Below are 14,997 nucleotides of genomic sequence, written 5' to 3' on the forward strand. Positions count from 1 at the left end.
AGAGCTGTGTGCCATCCCCAGGACTGTGCCACCTTGTACGGTGCACACCTGCTGTGCGACAGCAGACCAAGGGCTCAGCTAACACTTTGAGTGGGAAGAACTTGCGTTATAGGTAGAAATGCACATTGAAGGCTCTGAAAACCCGCTTCCACGATTTGTGTCTCTGCCCTTGACTGCACCTGCTGCAAAGGCGTTGGAGCGGCTTGACTAGGTTGTAGCCATGGAGGGTTTTCAGGGCTAGAACACCAACCAAACCACAGCTCAGTGCTGCGAAGAGCTTTCTCCGCGTAAACTGGGAAATAACGTTCCATACAGAAAATACGTTGAAGTGGTGTTAACGTTGTATTTTCCTTACATTTTATACCAGTATTTGTGATGTGTAGATCTCCCGAATCTCAAAATATGCATTTTTCAGTAGCATCATTGTAAAAACAATAAAACACAGCCTAGATGTCAGTTGTGCTTGCTCATGCCCTTACTGCCAGTATTTAGGAGGCAGAGGCAGGCAGATTTCTATGAGTTCAAGGCCAGCCTGGTCTCCATATTGAGTGCCAAGCTAGACAGGCCACATAGCAAGACTTTGTTCTCCCTCCCCCCACCAAAAAAAAAAAACAAAAATGAAAACGAAAAAACAAGCCAGCCTAGAGATATTCTAGACTGTATGAGAGTTTCTAAACAGTATAAGAAACTAGAATATGGAAGAGCATTTATTCTCAGAAATTGTCATCAGTGGCTCAACATTGTTTTGGGGCTGCTGGTCAGCAAAGCTATTTGGAACTGTGTAAGAAGAGTCAGAGTGGGCCAGGCACAGCAGCAGAGATTTAGGACAAGTCCATTGTCAGTCTAGGCAACCAAAGAGGCCCTACCCAGACGAAAATAGCCAGGGATGGTGATAGATGCCTGTAGTTCCAGCACCCCAGAGGCTAAGGGATAGCAAGACCCCATCTCCCATGAACAAAAGAAGCTTCTAAGTCTGTCGTCACAATCCCTGCTCCTGCCCCTCCACTCTGCCAGTATATCTGTGTGTCTCTCAATTTCCTACATTTTTTTTTTTTTACTGAGAATTTCTTTTGTTAAAAAGATTGTTTTTAGTTATGTGTGTGCATGTGGGTATGTGCAAAGGTGTGCTGGTGCCCACAGAGGCCAGAGGCCTGGGGTTCCCTAGAGCTGGAGGTACAGGTATGGCTCAGCATGGGTGCAGGGACTCAATTCAGATCCCTGGCAGGAGCAGTAACTGCCGAGCCATCTCTCCAGCCCTATGTTTGCACATCAGCAGACCCCTCATCGTTAGCCTCGCTACGCTGATTGGAATCAGATGTCTTGTGTGCAGGTCAGTCCACTGTGAGTGCTGGGATTAAAGGCAAGCGCCACCACACCCAGCAAACGTTTTGTGTTCATGGAGAACCCTTGTCAGTTCTCTGGCCAGAGACCCAGTAGAGATTGAGTTTTCAACCCTAACGATGGGTTTTTTTGTTTGTTTGTTTGTTTGTTTTTTAAGGTAGGGTTTATCTGTAACTTTGGAGCCTTTCCTGGAACTAGCTCTTGTAGACCAGGCTGGCCTCAAACTCGGAGAGTTTTCTGTGTATGGGTGCTTTGGCTGCATATGTGTCTACACCACGTGTGTGCAGTGCACTCAGAGTTCAGATCTTTTGACTTAGAGACGGTTGTGAGCTGCCCTGTGGGTGATGGGAACCCAGGTCCTCCAGAAGAGCAACCAGTGAACTTTACTGCAGAGTCATGTCTCCAGCCTTTACGTTAATCATTTTAAGTGCGTATTTCAGTGACTTTCAGGATAGTTCACACTGTTATACATCATCAGAACTTTTTTATCTTCTCAAACTGAAACCCTGTATTCATTAAGCAGTGTTTTTAATGGCTTTAAGATATAATGCATATAATTTACTTCTGAATTATTAACATATTATATAATAATATAATTTATTATTATGCATCCAGGTATATTTTCTACTATAAATATTCTTGGTGCTAGAGAGACGGCTCCACAGTAAAGAGCCTGTGCTGTTCTTGCAGAGAACCTGAGTTTAGTTCCCAGCATGCGTATCAGGTGTCTCACACAACTACAGCTCCAAGGGCATCTAGCACCCTTGGCCTTTGAGTCACACACACACACACATACACACACGTTATTTTGAGAGGCAAAAGTGGCTTATAGAGTATTTTTTTGCCCCACCCCTCTGGTGCTTCCTAAATTGAACCCAGGTCCTTAAACATGTTTGGAGTTAACACTCATTATTTGGATAAGAAGCACAGATGGGTTGCAATACTGTCTTCATTTCAAACCTGGAAAGTAGATCAGTTTAGAATAGATGATATTATGTGTACTTTAAACAAACAACAAATTAGGTAGTGTTATGTCTGATTTTCCATTTCACAACCATACACCTCTCATTTCACATCAGGGCAGATACTTGTGACACGCTGAGATCTTCCAACCTTCACGTCACTTAAATATCCAGCTTGAGGTTTGGACCTGAAATTTGAGATTTTCGGACATTTGCTCAGGCTGCTGTTCTGGGACCCACCCTTTGACAACTACCACTTTGTAAAGAGTGTAGATCAGGAAGCAACCTTCTGAGATTCCCAGCGCTAGGCGCAACCTGTTTGCTGCATTCTGGCTCTCCACCAGCAGAACCAGAGGCTGGGTGAGAGCGACTGCGCTGCGGCGGGAGGCGGCCACCAGGGGGCAGCCTCGCGCTCGCCTCGGGCCGCTTCCGGCCGCGCAGGCGTTGTGGGCCGCGAGCCGGATTTGGTGGATATCAGGTAGGCTCCGGGGAATGGTGGAGCAGGCTGGGGCTCTGCGGGGCCTTTCCGAGCCTGGGCCACCTCCCCAACCCAGCCCCAGGGTGGGAGGACGCGGCTCTCCCGGGGCTCAGCTGGGCCTTGTCTTGGAGCAGGTGGTGCCCTCCAGATGCTTACCGTGCACCGTCCGTCCCTCCGGGTGCTCTTCGTGCACCCCCACTCCCGGTGATCACCGTGCACCGCCCCGCTCTGGGTGATCACTGTGCACCCCGCTCCGGGTGATATCCTACAGCCCCTCCGTGTGCTCTCCGAGCACCCCTCTCCGGTTCTCTCTGTGCACCGGGCGCCGCCACTCTGTGTGAACCTCACTTCCCTCCTCTATTAAAAACCAATATTTAGACGTTTAGGAAGTTCGACGTCCCCACTCTTTGCCTGTACTAACGACATAATATCCAGATTACTTAAAATAATTATCGGAAAATGAGGTTTAGCCTGAATTGTCTTGGTGACACCAGCATCTCGAATCGTGTAAAATATTCTGCATATTGTTAGTTCATTTAGTTGCCTTATTTTCTTTGTCTAAGCAGCCCCCTCCAGTGACCACACTGGGTTCAAGTCTGCCTAACCCCGGAGCTTTGCAAGATCCTGAGGAAGAAAGTGGATTTGAGGCAGCCCTTCCATGTACATGGTGTAGATCTTGGATGAGCGCCTTCACCTTTGAGTCCGTTCCCTTCTCTGGGAAATTATCTACCTCCCAGAATTGTTTTGAGTTTGGTATTGTGGGATACTGTGTGAACAGTTGAGTTTAAAAGGATGATTGCTTTTTTTCCTAGGGAGATTCAGAATGTGAGGATTATAGATAAAAGGCACATAAATGCCTTAAGGGCTTGCCAGCTAATGAGGACCATATTTTCTTTTGCAAATATGAATTCTAAGGCCTGGAGAGATCGCTCAGTGGTTAAGAGCAGAGTACCCAGGTTCAATTCCCTAATGGCTCACCGCTGTCCATAATTTCAGTTCCAGGGAATCCAGCGCCCTATTCCAGCCTCCCTGGGCACCATGCATGCAAATAAGTCTTTTATTTATTTATTTATTTTGGTTTTTTGAGACAGGGTTTCTCTGTAGTAAATAAATCCTTTTTTTAAAAAAAAAAAGAAAATATGATTCTTGCAAAATTTTGTACCTGGTGCTGGTAGTATTTGAATGTTAGCTTGTGTTGGTATAATCAGCTTTTAAAAATGATTTGTTTACTTATTTTTGCCTCCATGAATGTTTGTGTGAGGGTGTCAGGTCCCCTGGAATGGGAGTTACAAACAGTTGTGAGCTGCTATATGGGTGCTGGGACTTGAACCTGGATCTATTGCTCCAACCTTGCTATAGAAGGCTTTTAGACGTGAAGGGTTTATTTGGGCTCAGTCCTGAGGGTTCTATGATGGGTCTTTGCAGAGTGACCCTTGCTTATGGCCTGTGGTCATTCTGTGCATCCTGGCAGGAGAGATCCATGGTGGAAGGGGAAACTGATGGGAGAAGACAGCAATGGAGGAGGTGGTCCTTCCTTCATGGCATCCTGGATGCAGGAGACACACGCTGGGGCCCCAGTATCTCCTTCTAGGCCATGCTGTTCCTGACAGAAACTTCCTTGTAGCAGACTCTACCTTTTAAAGATGCTGCCACCATCCAGCAACAGCAGGAGATCAAGTCTTTAATGACTGAGCCTTAGGGGGACATGTACCAGACCCCGAGAGTGAAACTGTGTGTGGGGCTGGAGAGTGAGTAGGGGGTGTGGATTTAGAATTAAGCTCCTCTGCCCGGCCACAAGTCTCTTGCCAAACCCTGGAAAGGGGCTGACAATTTTACGCTCCAAAGTCTATGCACTGGAAAGGGTGTGTGCCTGTGTGTGTGTTTCACACGTGCCGTGGCATGCATGCGGAGGACAGGGTACAACATGGGTGCTGGTCTTGGCCCTCTCCCTTGTTTGAGCCAGAATCACTCTGTGGTGTGCCATGGGTCAGTCTGGCTGGCATAGATTCTGCTCGCCGGTATCACCATAGGAACAATGGGATCACAGGTGTGTCTGGCTTCTCTTAGGTTCTGGGGATTTCAGCTTGGGTCTGCACACCTTACCCACTGAGCCATCTGCCCAGTCTGTGTGTGTTCATGTCTTAGGGAGCCCCCTTTCCTTCCTAAAACTATAAGCTCCGTGAAACTTGCATTCACCCAACAGAAAGGTCAGATGAGGGGGAGGTTGGGGTGAAAGAGATTTAACTCTTGGAAGATGTAACTGTGGTGTTGGTGCAATTGGATGGTAGGAGAAATGGCGGATGTGTAACATGAGGGGCCAGCTTGTTGGGGTATCTGTTCCCGCCCGGTACCCCACAGCTGGCAAGTCCCAGAGAAATCAATCACACAGAGATCTCTATAAGTTATAAAGCTGATTGGCCCATTAGGTCAGGCTACTTATTAGTCCTTGTAACTTATATTAATCCATTATCACTATCTATGTTAGCCATATGGCTTGGTACCTCTTTCAGCTGTCAGCTCACATGTTGTTGCCTCTTCGGTGGTCTGCGCAGGAATGGCGGAGGGAGCTTCCTGTTTTCCCAGAATACGCCCAGTCTCTTTGCTCCACCCCTACTTCCTGTCTGGCTTTCCCGCCTATACTGCCTGCCTGGCCAATCAGTGTTTTATTAAAATATGATTGACAGAATACAGACAATTCTCCCACACCAGCGGATGGGAGGCGCTAGAGGGCAGGTCCCACAGAGAACTGAAGGACAGATTCCCGAGCCTGTGGAAACACAGGAAGACAACAATGCATGCCAGACGTCCATGAACACAGAGAAGTGCAGTGTGACAGTCCATTCAGTGTGCCTTGGTCCCTGCTCTGTGCCAGGCCCTGCAGATGGTAGGGAACCAAACAGAACAGGTGACAAACATCTCGGAGCACAATCTAAGGGTCCACAGATCTCCTAATGGGTTTCTTTGGGCACCAAGCAGTGTTTGGGGGCTGGAGTGAGGAACATTGGAGGACTCTGTAGTTTACTTTCCTGGGGTTTCCTTTCCCTTTGGTGCAGGAGTCAGACCCAGGGCATTGTGTTTTGGCATGTGCTAAGCATTGACTCTCCCACGATCTACATCCCAGCCACTCAAGACTCATCTCAGAATTTAGACGTGTTCCTCAAGGCACAGTGGGACTATTGGATGTTTGTATTCCGGGCAGGATTTGATCTGTCATTTGGAAGGATCACCCTCTATGTCAAACAGGAATTCTTCCATGTACTCGTAGGGAAATAAGTACAAATTTTGTTTCACACCAGGGTGGTTGTGAATGCCTATAATTCAGCCCATGGGAGACTCAGACAAGAGGGTGGTCTAGTTGGTTTGTCTACACAATGAGACTGTCTGGGGTGGGGGGCTTTCACTGATGATGCTCTCGTAAACTGAGAGTAACAAAGCGGAGTGGATGAATCTCTAAAGCATACTGTGATGGACTGGCAAGCTGGCTTCGTTGCAGTGGGTGCTTGCGACCAAACCCAGTAACCTGAGTTCAACACTCAGGATCCATAGTGGAAGGAGAGACCTGATTCCTGTACATTGTGCCCTGGCCTCCTCCATGCATGCCTTGGCAAGTGTCCTCCCCTCGTGGTCAAAGAGATAAAATGTAAGAAATTAAAACAACAACAACAACATGATCAATCTGAACTTCAAAGCTGTTAGCTGCAGAGCGGCTCTCCAGTATACCGGAGGTAACACAGTGCCTGAGAAGCTGCTTATGGGCAGGGACTTGTGACCACGGAGGACACGGTTTAACTGTGTCCACCCAGAGGGCCTCGGATTTTAGCATTCATCCAGACCACCTGGAGGACTTGAAAAGCGGATTTTGTTTCTGATCAGTAGGTCTGAAGTGAACACCTAGGAAATGGCTTTTCTTCCCACGCCCCCAGGTCCCCAGCTGGAGAATCCCAGAGAATAACCGTGAGCCTAGTGGTGGCTGGAGATGGAGAGGGCATCGAAGGCGCTCCAGTTCTATCTGTAACATTTCATTTCCTTCACATAGGTCAGGCTTGGTAGAGGATCACATGCTGTACAAGACCCTGGGTGGGATCCCCAATATGCCACCACTCCCCCCAAAATATTTTTTTTTAAATTGGAATATATTTAGGACTACTGTAAATTGACAAAACACTGGATAGATGGTCCTAGTCTTACTTATTTTTTCTTTTGGAACATTTTATTAAAGAAGGAAGATCCCATCTGCCGTGTGGAGAATGGGTGGGAACACAGAAAGATCATGCAGGAATCAGCTGTAGGAACGCAGGTAAGAGGCGCCGGCGGCTTGTGCCAGAGCGGAGTCAGGAAAGGGCGGCCCTTGGGCTTGGCTGATTCTGAGGTCAAGGGAGGGAGGAACTGAGTCACCGTGGTTTGTGATATGAATGATGAGTAGGTTGTGTCTCCACGACAGAGTGGGAGCCCCGAAAAGGAGATATGCTGGGGAAAAGGGGGGACAGCAAGGTCAACAGTGGGCACTGAGCCCACAGAGCGCTGGGAGAAGGGTCTAGGCTGCAGTACAGATGTAGGGATTGCAAGCAGCTCGAGAGCTACCAGAGGCACTGCATGAGGTGAGATTACCCCGGCCTGCAACACCCTCAAAAGAATAGTATCATCTACTGCCAGGTTTGGCCAGCTACAATCCACTGTTTTGTTTTGTTTTTTTTATAGCCCTGAGCTAAGCAAGCACTTTACCAGTGAGCTGTAGTCCCGGCCATTTTTATCCTGGTAAATGTTGGGTAAGAGATATTTGTTGAGAAAGCACAGGTTTGTTTTTATACTCCGTGGGGGCTGCTCTTATGTACTCTGGCAGCAGGGCTGAGTGGCACAGGCAGAGACGGCGCATGATATCATACCACCCCTCTGCACCTCACATCCGTGCTGCGGTTAGCACTCGATTTTGACATTGACTCCTAGAGAAAAAGCAGTTGCAACCCTTTGTCCTAAGGTCTAAGTTGAGACCCACCTGGTCCCTCTAAAGACTATGAAGAAAGGTGAGCTGGAGAGATGGCTCCGTGGGTAGAGGTGCTGGTCATGCAAGCCTATTGCATCCCCAGAACCCACTTAAAGAGGGAAGAGAGAATCGGCTCCACTGAGTTATCCTCTGACCTCCACACATGCGCTGTGGCATGTGCTCGCCCATGCCCACACGTCGTGCACACAATGATAATTAACATAAAGTTTTTTTTTTTTTTAAAAAAAGTATGACGAAAGAGATAATGCAACAGATGCAACAGCCTGGGTAGAAACGGCCGCCGCAGCTCTGTTCGGTCTCTGAAGATGAGCCGAGGGAGAGGCCTGAGGTCAAGATGAGAGTCTCGGGGCTGGAGAAATGGCTCAGCGGTTAAGAGCACTGACTGCTCTTCCAGAGGACCCAGGTTCAATTCCCAGCACCTACATGGCAGCTCACAACTGTCTGGAAATCCAGTTCCAGGGGATCTGACACTTTCACACCAATGCACATAAAATAAAAGATAAATAAATCATAAAAAAATTTAAAAAAAAAAAAAGATGAGAGTCTCGAGTCCCCGTGGAAAGACGAACAAGTGACCTGAATCTGAGCACTGCAGGAGTTGGCTGGGGAAACTCCAGAGTATGGGGTGAATGGGCAGATGGCCTCCAAGTGACCTGTGAATGAAACCAGGGTGACTGCAGAGTCACGACCCCGTGGTAGCAGGAGTGAATACCAGCGTTGAATTCTGTTGTCTAAGCGAAGCTACTGAACTGTCAGTTCTAACGTTTTGGGGTTAGAAGTAGTCACGTTGCTGTGACAGCCCTTCACCCATGTCCTCATTGGCTTAGAAACAGGAAGGGGTGGTTCCTTATTTGACAGCCCTTCACCCATGTCCTCATTGGCTTAGAAACAGGAAGGGGTGGTTCCTTATTTGAGGACAAGAACTGTGCAAAAGGATTTGGGGGACAAGACTCGAGTTTATTCTTTTACGTTGAGATATAATTCTTTTTTATTTTGTCTGTGCACTGTGTGACTGCAGGACTCACACAGGCCAGAAGACACCGTCAGATCTCTTGGGATGGAGTTACGGAGGCTGTGAGCTGCCGTGTGGTACCAAGCACAACTCTGATCGTCCCAGGCATGTGGATGGAGACACAGCTGAGAGAAAGAAGAGACTCCTGAAGGTACTCCTGTCAAGATTGACTCTGGGTCCCCATGTCTCCCAGTCTAATGGTCACTTTGGAACACTCTGTCCAGCACTTTGAGGGACAAGCATCCTTTACTCAAGGGTCCGTCCCAGGTCTGTCCCCTGCCAGGTCCCTCTGCCATGGCCCTGCAGTGGTCTCTGTTCTGGATTCTTTGAGTCCCTGCTACTCGTGTCTCCCGAGTCATCTCTTCGGAAAATCTTAGACGGTTAGAATTAAACCATTATTCTCACAAGTTTGTCAACTCTTATCCCGGATTTTCATCAGGGCCTAATTTCTGCACCTCCATCTTCCCACCCCAAAGCTAACTGTGCACCCACTGAAAAGTCAGCTTTGCTTCCTCACAGGGTCATCGCTCGGGGATACGGTGCTCAGCTAGTTTAACCGAGGCTCTGTGTTCAGTCCCCTGGGCCATAGAAAAAACCCTAAGTATTTTGTTGTTGCTGTGTTAGGATTCAAGCCCGGGGTCTTGCATATGCTGGAAGCTCCCTGAGCTGTATCACCAGAACACCCTAACCTTGTCTGTTTCCTACCTAAGCCTTTGTCTGCCTTCCATCCCAGTCCCACAATGCACCCCTACATTCAGGCCTTCAACCTAGTGCAAGCTCTTGTGGGAGAAAAAAGACCAGACGTGGTCTGGATGAACCCCTATTTTAGCTCGTAATGAAGAATAGTGTTTATCAGAGCAGCTCACAGTTCGTTTACGCCTCCAAGTGATGCCGATCCTGACCGAACCCACGAGTGATGGTGACCACCTTCAGCCCACTGGTGGCATCCGAACACTCCTGTGGAAATCAGCATAGACAATGACGCTACTCCCTGTCTCATGCTCTGTTGTAGGAGCTGACATGGGACAGCAACATGGAAGCAGGAAAGGTCTCACCCACAGAGAAGTCCCCCGGAGCGTTGGGCTGTTGCTCTCCTTGGCCCTTATGAACGCTCTCCTTTACCTCTGCCTCGACTGGTTTTTCATTTCCCCTCGATCTCCTGAGGACCCCAGGCGCTGTCCTCATGGTTACTTCAGGATGGGGCGGATGAGAAACTGCTCGCGCTGGTTGTCCTGTGAGGAGCTGAGGACGGAAGTGAGGCAGCTGAGGCGCGTTGGGGAAGGAGCCGTGAAGAGAGTAAGTGTCCATGTCTGCGCTGTCCTCATTGACAGCTCTGGGAGGGCAACTGTTTAGCACCAGGTGCCGTGACGTTTGCTGTGCCTGGGAGTCCAAGGCAAAAAGATTGCCTGGGGCTGGGCTGTGGTGGCGCACGCCTCTGATCTCAGCACTCAGGAGGCAGAGGCAGGCAGATCTCTGAGTTTGCCGCCAGCCTGGTCTACAAGAGCTAGTTCCAGGACAGCCAGAGCTGCACAGAGAAACCCGGTCTCAAAAAAACCAACAACAAAAAAAAGAAGATTACTTGGGGTGGGGGCTTTCAGGCCAGCCTGAGCAACATTGTGGAATATGGGCTTGAAAACACGCGACAGAAAAAGGAGCCGTGACGGCCCTGTGTTTCTGTCTTTGAGCACTGGAGTCTCTGATCGGGAACTTGGGCATGTGTAGTGAAATCATCTGAAAGGAGGGAGGCAGGTGTGAGTGCTATAGGATGGGAGACGGGAAGGCTTTCAGGAGATGGGCTGGGGATGTAGCTCAGCTGGAGGAGTGCTTGCTTCAAGGCCACCCGTGGCTGTGTAGGGAATTCAAGGCCAACCTGTGGGTGACACCTTGTCTCAATATATGTGTATGTGTGTGTGTGTGTATGTATATGTATGCACAGTCAATTGTGTAACATTATGTATAGATAGGAACTTCAATTAGTATCAGGAAGAAAATTCCTAGGATAATAAGTGAAAAAGAAAAGTGTGCTGCCTAGTTGTAGAGTATATTGTTTTCAATTGCAAAGTTAAATAGTTATATAAGAAAATACAACCGTGATAGACAGTTATAGAGTTAAGGAGGGGTCTGAGCTTTCAGCACAGCACACCAGGCCTCAGTGATCCACTCCTACTCTGAGACAAACGTTTCTCCAAATGCTCACCTGTTCTCTTAGCTAAAGATCTTATTTTATGAATCGTGAAGACAGAAGGCTATGCAGACAGCGTCCTCGTCCTTTCTGTGAGGTCCGTGTGCCTCCTTGCATGCATCATCCTGAGTCTGGCAACTTTGCTTATAGAGTGGTCCCCCTCCTGGGATCACCAGTCTTCCCCACCCCATCCTTTCCCATCCGTGTAAAAACAAGCACACTTGCTGGGCGGTGGTGGCGCACACCTTTAATCCCAGCACTTGGGAGGCAGAGGCAGGCAGATCTCTGTGAGTTCGAGGCCAGCTTGGTCTACAAGAGCTAGTTCCAGGACAGGCACCAAAGCTACAGAAAAACCCTGTGTCAAAATTAAAAAAAAGGTACACTTTACAGAAAGAATTTACAGATAGAAGCTCCGTTCTCTCGATTGCCCGTCCTCTGCCTCTGTGATGGGAAAGCTTGTTCACCACCTCCACCTCCCGCGCACTCCATCACTGTCATCCTTTCCCGTGTGGCCTCCACACACCAGGAAACCTCAGACTGAATACTGCCTTCCTCTTGGTCCCTTCAGCAGCCATGCACTCAGGGGTTTCTTGTCCTTAGACCCCGGCGTTCTAGGATCACCTGCTTTGCGTCTTCCTCGTCCCTGGCTCCTTTTGAACTCCTTTACCTTCCTCTCTTTCCTCGTCCGCCAGCTGATGGTCCATCTCAACCAGCAGCAGTTTGGAAGTGGATGACAGTGTGTACAGACACCTGTGGTTGTCACTGCTGGAGAGGGGGTTGTTCCTGGCATTCGGTGGGGCGGAAGCTGGGGATGCACACACGACAGGCCTGTCCCTCGAGAGACCGCTGTCTGGACTAATGCAGTGGTGCTGAAGCTGAGGAGGTGGCTGTCTGTGTCTCTAGATGTACTCTATATCTAGACCTAGGCTAATTCTGTTGCCTTTGCATATTTAATAAACTCCCAGATGGCTCTCTCGAGGCCTGTCTCTCCCCGACTCCCAGAACCGTGCAGTCAATGGCTTATTTATCAGCTCCACTTGGAGTTCTCTGAGCATGTCGGAACGTCCTGAGTGGGACTCTTGTTTGTTTGTTTGTTTCTTCCTTCCGAATGGAGTCTTACTGTATAGCCTTCAAATTCATGATCCTCCTGCCTCAGCTTCTTGAGCTGGGGATTCCAAGTATGTGCCACTACAGTGGGCTTGGTGTGGAATGGTTGATGATCTTCTGTGGGGCCTGCTGTTCCCCCTCTTAGTAGATGGCACCACTTTCCACCCAGGTCCTTGAGCCATACATCTGGGAATCATCTTGGGTCCTCCTACCCCTTCTGTCAGCCAGGAGCAGGCTGTGCTCTTCCCCACTGCGGTCCACGGCGACCCTCGGGTTCTGGGTAACCTTTGGAAGAGTCCGTGGCCTCCGTCTTGGCCCTGCTCTTCCTTCTTCCTTCCTTCCCCACCCCAGTTAGAGGCTCACCCTGCTGAGTGCCGCGTGTCTGCCTTCACAGCTCTGGGATGGCAGAGACGGGACCGTATCTGCTTTATTTCCACGTCCTCTGCACCATGCCTGCCTCCTAGGAGGTGTTTGTGCCTCGGTGGGCTTTGGTGGAAGCCTGGGTCTGACGTTCTCCGTGGCCCTGTTTCAGGTCTTTCTGTCCGAGTGGAATGAGCACAAAGTCGCTCTCTCACGGCTCACCAGGCTGGAGATGAAGGACGACTTCCTCCACGGACTGCAGATGCTGAAGTCTCTGCAGAGCGAGCACGTGGTCACGCTGGTTGGCTACTGTGAGGAGGACGGCACTATTCTCACCGAGTATCACCCCTTGGGTTCGCTGAGCAACCTGGAAGAAACACTAAACCTTTCGAAGTACCAGGATGTGAACACCTGGCAGCACCGGCTGCAGCTGGCCGTGGAGTACGTCGCCATCATCAACTACCTACACCAGAGCCCCCTGGGCGTGAGGGTCATGTGTGACTCTAATGACCTGCCCAAAACGCTGTCTCAGTACCTGCTGACAAGCAACTTCAGCATTGTGGCTAATGACCTGGATGCGCTGCCCCTGGTGGACCACGCCTCCAGGGTCCTGGTGAAGTGTGGCCACAGGGAACTCCACGGGGATTTTGTGGCTCCGGAGCAGCGGTGGCCTTATGGGGAAGACACGCCCTTCCGAGATGACCTCATGCCCTCCTATGATGAGAAGATTGACATCTGGAAGATTCCAGATGTCTCCAGTTTCCTCCTGGGGCACGTGGAAGGCAGCGATATGGTTCGATTCCACTTGTTTGATATCCATAAGGCATGTAAGAGCCAGATCCCTGCAGAAAGACCCACGGCTCAGGACGTTCTGGACACTTACCAGAAGGTTTTACATTCACTCAGAGACTCTGTGATGTCTCAGACGAAGGAGATGCTGTAAGGACAGGCCATTAAGTGATGGACGCGACTGCTGGAGGGCATCCCAGCTGTTCCACTCTTGGTGATGGAAGTGCTTTCGTGAACCTCGCGATTTGTTGACTTTGGCTCTTCAGCCACGCAGGGTCTCCTCCACATCTGCCTGCACATCTGAGTGTGCCCTGCTTTCCCGGCAACCCAGATGGAAGTAGCCAAGTGGGAAACCCTTGCTTCACTGGGCATTCCTGAAGATGCAGAGAATTCATGGATCTACACAGTGTTTGAAGGGAGTGGTAAAACAGTAATCATGAAGACACATCGCCGGCCCTGGTAACCATGTTTATAGATTTTGGTAGGAAATGGAAATCTTTAAATGACCACTTGGAGAAAAACATACACTAACTCTTCAGAGAACATCTCTTCTAATTTGGGTAGTCCTGTTGGAAGCTGGGGATATACAGCCCAGTGGTCCGGCACTTACCTGGTTCTGTGCAAAGCCTCAGATCTGACCCGTAGCATACACACACACACACACACACACACACACACTCAAAGGCCGTTTTGGGTGTCCAAAGCGCAGCCCTCGTCAGTGAGGTCCTTGTCAGTGTTGGAGATGACCGTCTGTGAAGGTTCCATGCAGTTTCCTCTCACTGAGCCAAGTCCGCGGTGGCAGCATGCCCTGGAGAGCAACTGTGAATGGCTAGGACTGCTGGGAACAGCAGGCTGCGGGAACTTCCTTACCTGCCTGGGATGGTGCTGACCTGCGGTTTCTGAGTGAGCGTTTCGTGTCCAGTGTTCCTCTTACCAGAAAGTGTCGAGCCTCCCTGGGCTTGCACAACTGAACACCTTAAACAAAAACTGTGGAGCCAGGAATGGTGGTGCACACCTGTAACCCTGGCGCCTGGGAAACAGATTGGAGAAACTAAGAGTTCAGGCCTGTCACGGGCTATATACCACGATCCCGCCTGTCCACGCCCCCACCCCAATAAAAATGTCGCTCCTGTGGTGCTAGCATCCTTATTATGGGAGACATGAGAGAGTCTGTGTGTCCTCGTGGCTACTCAGGAGGTGTCCCCTGAACCTGAGCGGGCAACAGAGCCACCTGGAGTCACAGATCAGAGCACACCTCGGAGTCTCTAGCTCACAGGGCTAGAGGAAAGTCCAAGGGTTTTCATTTGTAACTGATTCCCCAAGCTGCTGCCCCTGGTGTTTCTCCACTCTTACAGGGACCACTGTTCAAGACTCATGTTCCCCTTGAGAGGAAAGTATCACAGGCGAAAGAAGAAGGCGGCATTGGTACTGTATTGTCTTCTGTAGCCTGTGGCTGACAAGGGGGTGAGCTGGCCCAGGGTATCTGAACTGTCTCTGTGAAGCACACAGGTGCTCCATTTACTTTGGGTTTCTTGTCTTATAAAATCTCCACCAAGTCAGATGGTGGTGGCACGTGCCTTTAATCCCAGGACTTGGGAGGCAGAGGCAAGCAGATCTCTGTGAGTTCAAGGCTAGCCTGGTCCACAAGAGCTAGTTCAAGGACAGAGTCCAAAGCTGCAGAGAAACCCTGTCTCAAAAAACATAAAAAACAAACAAACAAACAAAACTCCACCAAAACCCACTGGCTTTGTTGTGCCCAGATCA

General features: G+C 49.6%; 1 protein-coding gene across 4 annotated transcripts; it reads left to right on the top strand.

Moving 5' to 3' along the window:
* The first annotated feature begins 2,709 nt into the window (after positions 1–2,709).
* On the top strand, positions 2,710–14,367 carry Pomk (protein O-mannose kinase). 4 transcript variants are annotated; one of them, XM_048456471.3, is made up of 6 exons: positions 2,710–2,781; positions 7,001–7,078; positions 7,480–7,547; positions 8,802–8,946; positions 9,808–10,091; positions 12,617–14,367. In XM_048456471.3, the coding sequence occupies exons 5-6, from the start codon at positions 9,816–9,818 to the stop codon at positions 13,385–13,387; spliced, it is 1,047 nt and encodes a 348-aa protein (XP_048312428.1). In that variant the 5' UTR covers positions 2,710–2,781; positions 7,001–7,078; positions 7,480–7,547; positions 8,802–8,946; positions 9,808–9,815; the 3' UTR covers positions 13,388–14,367. The 4 variants fall into 4 exon arrangements, with proteins under 4 accessions (XP_048312428.1, XP_048312427.1, XP_048312425.1 ...); XM_048456470.3 differs by having other exon boundaries at positions 7,480–7,536; XM_048456468.3 differs by lacking the exon at positions 7,480–7,547.
* Positions 14,368–14,997: the final 630 nt, after the last annotated feature.

This window comes from Myodes glareolus, chromosome 23, assembly GCF_982192425.1.
Source record: "Myodes glareolus chromosome 23, mMyoGla1.1, whole genome shotgun sequence".
Taxonomy (NCBI): Eukaryota; Metazoa; Chordata; class Mammalia; order Rodentia; family Cricetidae; genus Myodes; species Myodes glareolus.

Coding starts and splice junctions, on each gene's coding strand:
- Pomk (XM_048456471.3), top strand. CDS start 9,816: ATGGGACAGCAACATGGAAGCAGGAAAGGTCTCACCCACAGAGAAGTC. Junction 10,092..12,616: donor GGGAAGGAGCCGTGAAGAGA/GTAAGTGTCCAT, acceptor GCCCTGTTTCAG/GTCTTTCTGTCCGAGTGGAA.